The 10,283-nt window shown below is 34.7% G+C and overlaps 1 protein-coding gene across 4 annotated transcripts in view; it reads left to right on the forward strand.

Moving 5' to 3' along the window:
* The window catches only part of LOC144969580 (sialin-like), a 31,780-nt gene extending 24,671 nt beyond the window's left edge, over nt 1-7,109 (forward strand). For 3 of the 4 annotated variants that reach the window (XM_078908723.1, XM_078908722.1, XM_078908724.1), the window contains 5 exons: nt 1,647-1,779; nt 2,764-2,905; nt 4,429-4,561; nt 5,808-6,055; nt 6,826-7,109. In XM_078908723.1, coding sequence (XP_078764849.1) covers nt 1,647-1,779; nt 2,764-2,905; nt 4,429-4,561; nt 5,808-6,055; nt 6,826-7,032 — 863 coding nt within the window. In that variant the 3' untranslated portion in view covers nt 7,033-7,109. Of the gene's footprint in view, nt 1-1,646; nt 1,780-2,763; nt 2,906-4,428; nt 4,562-5,807; nt 6,056-6,825 lie in introns of those variants that run through there. The other variant, XM_078908725.1, reaches the window with a different exon arrangement.
* Nucleotides 7,110-10,283: the final 3,174 nt, after the last annotated feature.

The following is a 10,283-nucleotide window of genomic DNA, read 5'->3' on the forward strand; positions in this document are numbered from 1 at the left end:
ATGTCTTGTCCCACATTTTTAGTTTTTTTTTCTGTTAGTTTGAGTCCCTTTGTAAAGCACCTTGAGCACATGTAGTGATACCAGCTAATACCAGTGAATTGAACGGAGTTTATGACACAGATACAATTTTGCCTTCTGTACTTCAGTCTCTATGGCTCAATCCGTGCATGCTGATACCGCCTGACAGTCAAATTCGAATTGCCATCTCTTCCCCTGTCTCTTGTTCAATACGTACTAATATGATAGGGAAGAAAAGTCATGACGTCACACCTTATATTTTCCGGTTCCCAATTCATTGGAAGTGTATGTAACCAGTCCTTTGGGAGACTAATAATCAGTCGTTTACATGATATATATTATAGAATCATAAGGCGGCATAACTATTTCTAAGAATTGCGGAACGTAAAAGATCGAGGGTGGATAACTTTTATTGGCGACCAGCATTTATTAAGCTATAAAATACGATTCAATCACTCTGAAACCAGAAGATCATTTACAAGAATTTATCCAGTCCGATGTGGTTTTACACTTTAGAGCTAGGAATAGTTTTGTTTACATCACACTTTTGTTCCCTATTATGACTGTCCTAGCCTTTTAAACTCACAGCAGGCTTCAGGAGTTATGACCATCAGTAGTTGTATTAATAGTAGTAAGCCTCGTAGCCCGAATGACGCTTGCTTAGAATTCTGTGATTCAGTCATGGTCGATAAGTATAGCTGCTCTCTCCATCCATGTTGTTAATAATTTCCATTGGTCACGGTCCTGGGCCAGAGTTTTGAGGATGTCAAGATCTTATGTGACTTTAGTACGGAGGGCACTGCAGTATTTCTTAGTTCTTCAGGGATGAATTCAGCCTCATCTAAAATCCAGGAATTTCTGATATGTAGAGAGATTCTGATTCAGGGTAGTTACTATTGGTGTTGGTGGTCTCCCAGATATTTGTTTCCATGAAGGAAATATTCTGTCATTGGGATGGGCTGTAATGTTATCTTCACGACGTAAGATGTGACCAAATAGTCTCCATCGCTGTTCTTTTATTATTGTATTCAGGCGTTGGACGCTTTTTTTCATAGAGATCAGTATTTGTCTCTGGCCAATAGATTACGATTACGCGACGTTCTAAGTTCTCTTTTGTGAGGCCCCAGATTCCACAATTATATGTCAATATCGGAATAATCAGTGCCTCGTAAATCTGTATTCGTTTATTCTCATTGATTATGTTATTTCTACTCCATAAATGTTGGAGTTGGTTGAATGTATTGGTGGCAAGCATTATAACCATAAAATGTCTTTAAAAATATTGGCATATTCCCCCTTTTATTTAACCAAAAACATTGATGTTACAAACAAAATTGTTTGCAGTCTTTGTTCGTTTTTAATCTGTTTCAACTTTTGTTTCTTGAATATATTTATATGACTTGTATACAGCACAGCACACTTTGTCGCCACTGTTCTCAAAATGCAATTTATAATTCATCATCCTCATCCTCATCATCATCATCATCATCATCATCATCATCATCATCATCATCATCATCACCATCATTATCATCATCATCATCATCATCATCATCATCATCATCATCATCATCATTATCGATTATCCTCAATCATCATTATCGTCATCATAATCATCATCATTCCAGGAATTTCTCAGGTACTGGTAGGCCTGGTTATGTTATTTGGCGTGACAGATTTTCCAACCAACAATCGTTTCATAAGTCAACAAGAGGCTAAATACATTACGAAGTACAGAGTACATGAGGACAAAGCAAGGGAGTGAGTTGCTCATATTGATACATACATTAACTTCCCGTCCCTCTCTTCCTCCTTCTTTTCCTCCTCTTCCTCCTTCTCCTCCTCCTCCTCTTCCTCATCCTTTTCCTCGTTCTCATCCTTCCTCTCTTCCTCCACTTCCTCTTCCTTCTCTTCTTCCTCCAACCCCTCTTCTTCATCTCTCCCTTCTCTTCTCCTCCTCCTCTTCTCTCCTTCCCCCTCCTCTTCTTTTCCCTCCTCCACCTCTGCCCGAATCATTAGAAGCATTTGCAGACAGGGACGGCAGAGAGAAGAGTAGACCAACAGAAGCTGGGAACAGATATATGCGATGGCTGAATGACAGCACTCACATAGACTGCGGAAACCTATCTGTTTCGCAAGAAGTTCGGAGAGTCTACGCAGATCAGCTGCTAGTGATGATACCTCTGCCTCATCTTTTATTTCTGTATCCTCATAAAACTAAACAAAAACATGAGCTTGTATTTAGCGCACTCTCCACTAAACGTGCTCAAAGCGCGTTACCAAGGGTACCCTAACCAGCAGCAACACGTAACATGTAGAACGAGACATTTTACCTGCTAGGCGATACTACAGAGGGGAGAGCAGTGGGAAGGGGGGGGGGGGGGTCAGAAAAATATTGCGTCTGCACTTGGGATAGATCTCGGTCCCTTTGCTTGTGAAACGAGTGCTCATGGAGCCGGAGTTTATCCCTCTTTCTATAATTGGTTGCTACCATTTGGATAGGACGCTATCTACCAGTTCTGGATTTAAAGTGACCAATATATATTAACGTTTTTACTGTTTTTGTTAATAGCGGAAGAAGGGGTTTGAACCGAAAACGTTCAGTGTTTGATATTTTGTTGTTTTATAAACACTTATATTTATTTTTACACATTACCTTGTACAGTCCACAGGTCCTTGCAGCGCAGGAATTCACTTTAAAAATACAGAAATTCTCTCCTCCTTTCTTCTGATACTTTTTTTTAGAATTCCCTACTGTAGAATCTTACGTTCTTTACCAGTATGGGCATTCCTGATGGGTCAATTTGCCACAGAATATGCCTACTACACCATCATGACACAAGGTCCAGTATTTCTAAGAGATATCTTGAAATTATCACATTGGAAGGTCAGTCCACGAACATTTACTTTTTATTTTTTGTTTAGTTTTTGTTCTATTGTAATGAGGCGTTGTTAAAATATTGTGAGTTTCATCATCATCATTATTATCACAGTTATTATTATTATTATTATTATTATTATTATTATTATTATTATTATTATTATTATTATTATTATTATTATTATTATTATTATCATTATTATTATTATTATTATTATTATTATTATTATTATTATATTATTATTATTATTATTATTATTATTATTATTATTTATTATTATTATTATTATCTATTATTATCTTTATTATTATTATTATTATTATTATTATTATTATTATATTATTATTATTATTTATTATTATTATTATTATTATTATTATTATTATTATATATTTATTATTATTATCATTATATTATTATTATTATATTATTATTATTATTATTATTATTATAATTATTATTATTCTCATCATCAACATTATCGTTATAATAATGATTATTTTTATCATTATTATCGTTATAATTATTATTAGTATTAGGCAGTCATCTATTATGCTTTTATTTCTGTGTTATAGACATTGACATCGATCGAGGCGAATCGTATGAGCCAAAAACGATCAAAATAGGTCTGGTAATAAAGTCTGTAGTTGTCTGCAAAGGAATTTGGCAATAGGATTGCCTGATAGCGATTCCCAACGTCAAATGACCGGTCAGAATGCCCTATCGAATGTAGACATGGTTTCTACGTACTATCACGAGTGACAGACGAGGACTCACACACGCTTTTTAAAAAATATACTCTCACATAATATCACTTTATCTATTCTTATAATAAAAAATGTCATGTATGAAGATAATTTCAGAAAGTTAAGTAATTTTAGATTTAAAGTTTAATTTTAAGATTAGAAGTAATAATTTAAAGAATGCTAATAAAATTGACAAATTAGTCACATTTAGATAAAGATTGTTACTTTTTAAATATTTGTATAATTTTTAATCTTCAATCACAGCAATTTTTATAGGTCAAGGGTTAGAATTTAAAAAAAAAAGAAAAGATGAGAGGTAACTCTTTATATGATAGTGACATCAGTAGCAGGTTTAGATTAATTAACTCGCAGAAATCGCAGTATTTTCGGAGAAGTAAAAGCTATTTCGAACAAGCATTTCTCTATTTTAATTATCATATTACTGTATTGTGAAATTAACAGAGATCGTGACGAATGTTTTTAACCATCAGCGTTGATCGGCCTGGTAAGGCGGACAAATGTAAAATGAAGGACCGAGCATTACGCTCCAGCAGATTTTCTTAAATGTTCGTTCGAGTCAACGGCTGATAAAATCACCCTCAATTAAAGAGAGTTTTACTACTCGGTATTTCAATCTGTTAAAAAAACCCAAATTTTTTATAATTTCTTGATTTGCTAGTTATTCTGTACTCGATGATAAAAAATGTAACATTGACTGTACGGAATAGTCTTGACCCCCTATTTTTTAAAAAAAGAATAGATTATTGTTACACTGTCCACAGATCAACACGGTCTCCTCTGTCCCTTTTTTGATTGCAACACCGACTGCCTTCGTCGTAGGATATGTGTCAGACAAACTTGTAGCAAAACGATGGATATCCACAACATGCATGAGGAAATCTAACGAGGCCATTTGTAAGTTTGTTGATTTTTTAAATATCTCTTTTCCCATACCATCTCTTGATTCTCGAACGGGGGACAGCGTGGTTCAGCATGACGGTCTTTGCTTCGTATCCGAAACGTACGTAGTTGGAATACCCTCTGCATTGTGTGGCCTTGAACAAGTCACCTCACCCTTGCTCTGTTTTCGGAGCTGCACTGCGGCTGACGCCTGAATTATTCCAGTCAGCCCTTGGAATATAGCATAAAGAAACATTTCTCCTGAGTAAAGGGAATATTATTTATTTATGTATTTATTCTCCCCCCCCCCCCGAAATAATTACTGTAAAACAAAACAAAACAAACCAATACACCAAGACATATAGACTAGACCAAAATTTATTCTAGAAACGAACATACAATCATTAAAAACAAACAAAGCAACTCTATAAATTAAAAATGATAATGAAATAGATTTAACTACTACGCTGTAATTCTGCATGTCAGGGCAATGTAGTGATAGCGTCTTGGTACTTTGTCAAAAGTGATTCTACGCTGCTAGACGTTGTGGACAGTAAAAAGCATTGAATACAAATGAAGATAACAGCTTCAACAAAGTGCGAAACACCAAACACGGAACGTTCTGTGCTCAAAACCCTTCTTTAGCTAATTGCAATAAAACTGTTTCTGGCCGAGGATAGTTTTGAGCCCGCAACATTTCTTGTTTGGTATTTTGTACATTTTTTCGGAATGTATAAAATATTCTTTATTGTTTCATTTCTTGGTACTTTGTCCGCATTTGTTTCCACCATGTGAATAGCCATTTCTCGTTTTCCTTTGGTGCTATACGATTAGTTTTTGGATTCTTTTTCTTTATTTAACCCTGAAAGACCAATGAAAATGATATCCTTTCAAATAGTCCAATGTTGTAAACAAGGCTCAAAAAAGAAAGAACCAAACTTAAACGTTATATATATATATATATATATATATATATATATATATATATATATATATATATATATAAATTATAAAAACAAAAACCATGAAACAATAATAGTGCTCAACTTTTTTATAAAAGCAGCTATTTATAAAACATTTCAAGTATAATTATGATTATTTAACTTCTACAACATTGTTTCAAGCTAACGCTTGAAACAATGTTGTAGAAGTTAAATAAACATAATTATACTTGAAATGTTTTATATATATATATATATATATATATATATATATATATATATATATATATATATTTATATATATATATATTCTTTAACAGCAAAAATACTGTTAGCAGTGAGCCTCGGAGTACTGGCCGTCCTGCCTGTGGACGAATTTGTGAGTGCGTTTTGCATCTTCCTTGCTGGTGGTATTGGGATACAGTTTTGCTACATCGGCTTCATGGCGAACCCTGGGGATTTAAGTCCCGCTCACGCAGGATTTTTAGCTGGACTTGGTCAGGCATTGACCTCATGGGTATCATTTGTCATCCCTGTTATTACTGGAAATCTAACGTCTGAGTCTGAGGTGAGAAAATTCCTACCATATCACTGTTGCATTATTTTAAACCTGATAAATGAATCGTCCTAAAATTGTTGCACCAAGAGGACAAAATCGTAGTCCTTCATTAACCATAATATAGTCAGTTTTTCTGTTGCGTTAAATTGACAGTAAAAATTGCATACTATCCAATGTGTACATATTTTGAGGTCTGATAACCAAACGCAATTATAGGGGCGTGATTTAATATTGTTGTATTGGTCACTATTTTGTGTTGGTTTGATAGTATTTCCATTACAACAATAAGTCCATTACAATTTGGCTTATCAGAACTGCGAATAAGTACACGTCGATAATACCCTTAAGATTGAACGTTGATGCATCGCAAATTACTTTCCATCATATAAACATTCTCTTCTGACTTGCCTGAACGATCCGAAAGAAGAAGAAGAAGAAGAAGAAGAAGAAGAAGAAGAAGAAGAAGAAGAAGAAGAAGAAGAAGAAGAAGAAGAAGAAGAAGAAGAAGAAGAAGAAGAAGAAGAAGAAGAAGAAGAAGAAGAAGAAGATGGAGGAGGAAGAGGAGGAGCAACAGCAGCAGCAGGAGGAGGAAGAGGAGAAGAAGAAGAAAAAGAAGGGCTGATGGAGAGAATCGGTGAGACCTGTTCGTTGGTGTCTGCTAAAAACGTGGCACCTCATTGCTTGTATTAAAAAGTGTCTGGTATCTATTTCATCCAATCTTCCTTTATTAATTTACAATTGCTTAATGGAACAAAATATCCTTATTTTACTCTCAACAGAAAACAAGAGGAGGCTGGTTTGTCATATTGTTCGTCGCGGTTGGACTGCAAGTCTTTTGTCTTCTCTTTTCCTTACTCTTCGGCTCAGGCAATCTTCAGCCATGGGCGAAAGGGGAAGTAAATGAAAATTACCCCATGATTGATAAAAACAAAAACGGTGAAAAGACTGGTAAAACTTCTTTCCGATATCGGACATTAAGTGAGTGAGAAAAACAGGAAGGGAAAAATCGATGTATGCTGAAGGAAAATAAATTATGCAATATTACTCAGCTAGGATCTTTGGATATATATATATATTATATATATATATATATATATATATATATATATATATATATATATTATATAAAGAAAAGAATAACAAGAATGAATATAACGCTTTAATAAATACCAAACACTACGGAAATACATTGGCAGAAAAATGGTTTTGTACCCAGAATGTCTCGTGTCTGTTATTTTGTTCTCTCTCAAAGCTGCTATGTTCATCGCTTTTTATTCATTACTTTTTATGAATAATAATGTTTGTTTTTGTTTTAAAATCCATGTTAATGACATACCAAAGGTAATGGAAAAGTATAAATTTATTGTTTTATGTTTTTGTTACTCGCTAATAAGTAAATAAATATAAAATATGAATATATAAATATAATGAGAGTATCCTACATTCATTGTAACGGGGAAATTTGTCTTTTTCAAGGGGATATTGAAGTAACTGTGACTGAGTGGGGTCTTTCGATGTTCCATGTGGACAAGATGTCATTTTCTGTGTTTTCTATACTACTATATCTGTTTTCTGAGTGGCTTTCTGTTTTTTTTTTTTTTGTCTTGGAATGGGATTCTTTGGATTTGTCCTGACCCTTGTCGGAGGCCTTATCTGAGAGGAAAACAGTCATAGGTGGGTGGGGAGGGTAAGGAAGAATACTAATGGGTTCTTTTGTGTAAGAAGTAATTTTGAACAGGAGTTATTTTTCCAAGATCTGAATTAGTTTTGCTTCCGTCTAGTTTCACTAAGTACACCAGTACTACTTTTTACCTTGGCTTTTGTTCTTTACAAATAACCATGTAAAATGCTTTAGGTTTAGATTTAGAGTTTTTAATGATAATTTCTTCAAGCCATGTATGCACGATGCATGTATCCGTATCTGGAAACGTTATCTCCGATATTTCTCAAACTCTGTAAAACTTTGTTGGGGAAGTAACTGTCCTCCATTGTGATCCCTGCATTTTCAATATGTAAACAATTGAGTGTATTCCTCTTAGTGGGGACCTGTGCTTGTATCTGGATGAAAATTTTAGGTGATCTCAAACTGTTTAATTTGATATTGTGCTCTTGGAATCTACATCTGTTTCCTATTTTAACCATTTTCCCTTTGTCTTACCTTTTCTTGGGTGCTTTAATTGTAACTCTAGAACTTATTACTATCCCATTTTCTTCCTTTTTATTGGCGCTGATATGACCTTAATGTATTGCAAGCGCAGAAACACCCCTAAAAACAAACAACGTTTTTGTCATTGTCGTGGAATGAGATTACTCGGTTCTGTCATTTCCCTTGAGAGGGAAACAGTCAAATGTTTAATTTATGGGAGCTATTTATTTTCTTGTAAATCACCTCTCTGTTCTGTATTGTTTTATTTGTTGTTTTGAATGAATAATATAAGAATGTGACTGTTTCTCTTATTGTGTTCCTTGCTTATGCTTACTTAGTTAATAGTGTGCTCTTGGAATCTACACGACCTGTTCCCCATTTGAACCATTTCCCCTTTGTCTTGCTTGATTTTTCTCGTGTGCTTTCAATTGTAAATCTATAATTTTTTGACTATCCCGTTTCTTCCTTTTTACTGGCGTTGAAATGACCTAAATGTATGTTGCAAGCGCCATAAAACCCTTAAAACCAACAAAGAACATGGCTATGAATCACACATTTCAAATAAGTGATGAGCGGCAATCGTGGCGGACACGTGATCGACCACATCAATCTGGTATCTTGTCAGAACGATCGAGATTAAGAAACACATTTGAGTTTAAAGTCAAAATGATCAGAAACGGAATACTTTTAGCTTTTTTTAAAATTGCAGCCCTATCTTACTAGCATCTTCATGGCTTTTCTATGAAAACCCATACCCGATGTCTACATATATGCAGGTCTGACATCCGAACCAACCCACTTATGGGTCGACTGAGTGGGGTTCCTGACCTCCCATAGTGGGAAGGGTGGTACATACTGTGTCTTCTATCCCCCTATGTCTGTTTTCCAACATGCTTTGTCTTTGTCTTGGAATGAGATTACTTGGTTTTGCCCTGGCCGGATACCGTAGCTGGGAGGGAAACAGTCGAATGTATAGTTAGTTTTGGGAGATGATATTTTTTTCCTTGTAAACCATCTCTCTGGTATGAACTGTATTATGTTTTGTTTATGTATTGTATATGATTTGTAAACATTGGAGTGTGTTCCTCTTAGTAGTGACCCGTGGTTGTGTCTGGATGAGACTTTTAGGTGATCTCAAACTAAGTACACTTATAGTGTGCTCTTGTAATCTACATCTATTCCCTATTTGAACCAATTCCCGTTTGTCTGCCTTATTCTTGGATGCTTTAATTGTAATTCTAGAACTTTTTACTATCCCATTTTCTTCCTTTTTACTGGCGCTGATACGACCTTAATGTGTTGCAAGCGCCGTAAAACCCTTAAAAACAAACAAAACTTATGGGCCTAGTTTAATATTGATGTAGATAATGGACAATATTTGTGTCATTTATTTTTAGATTTCCATTACAACAATGAGCCCATAAGGGATTGGGTTATCAAAGTGTACGTCGAGCCATACCGATTCAAGACTGAAGCTTGTTTAGTCTCTTAAACTTAACGTGGAAAACGCAATGCTGTAATTTTTTTTTTTTTGAGATGAACGATCTTCTCTTGTAGTCGTAACTTTAAATGGCTATTTTAAAAATATATCTTCAGAATATTTGGTGAATAAAATAAATTTGACAATAAAATATGCTGGTTGCATTGAAACTGACGTGTACATATATACAGGTCTGGCATCCAAACACAATTTTGGGCCTAGTTTAACATTGTTATAATGGACAATATATTGCGTCCTTTTTTTTGAGATTTCCATTACAACAATGACCCCAAAATACATTAAGTTATCAGACCTTCAAATAAGCGCACGTCAATTGTAATTAATATGACGATTTTCCTCCTGTTGGCATGGAAAGGGTTAAGGATCAAAACTCATTCACCTTAATAAAAGCATTTATGCTTACTTAAATCGTGAAACTTACATTCACTCCAAATAATTTCGGTTTGATAGGATTGGTCACATATTGTTCCAAATTTGATTTACCTTCTAGATTCACGAAATCGTTTGCCTGGTCCATGCAGCTTGGTGTTCTATCTCTGGACAAATGCCATAATCTGTCCATGCAGAGGTTTTGCCAGTGGTCACTTTCC

The sequence above is a fragment of the Berghia stephanieae genome, chromosome 3 (assembly GCF_034508935.2).
Source record: "Berghia stephanieae isolate SIO BIC M18660-M18661 chromosome 3, UCSD_Bste_1.3, whole genome shotgun sequence".
Lineage (NCBI taxonomy): Eukaryota > Metazoa > Mollusca > Gastropoda > Nudibranchia > Aeolidiidae > Berghia > Berghia stephanieae.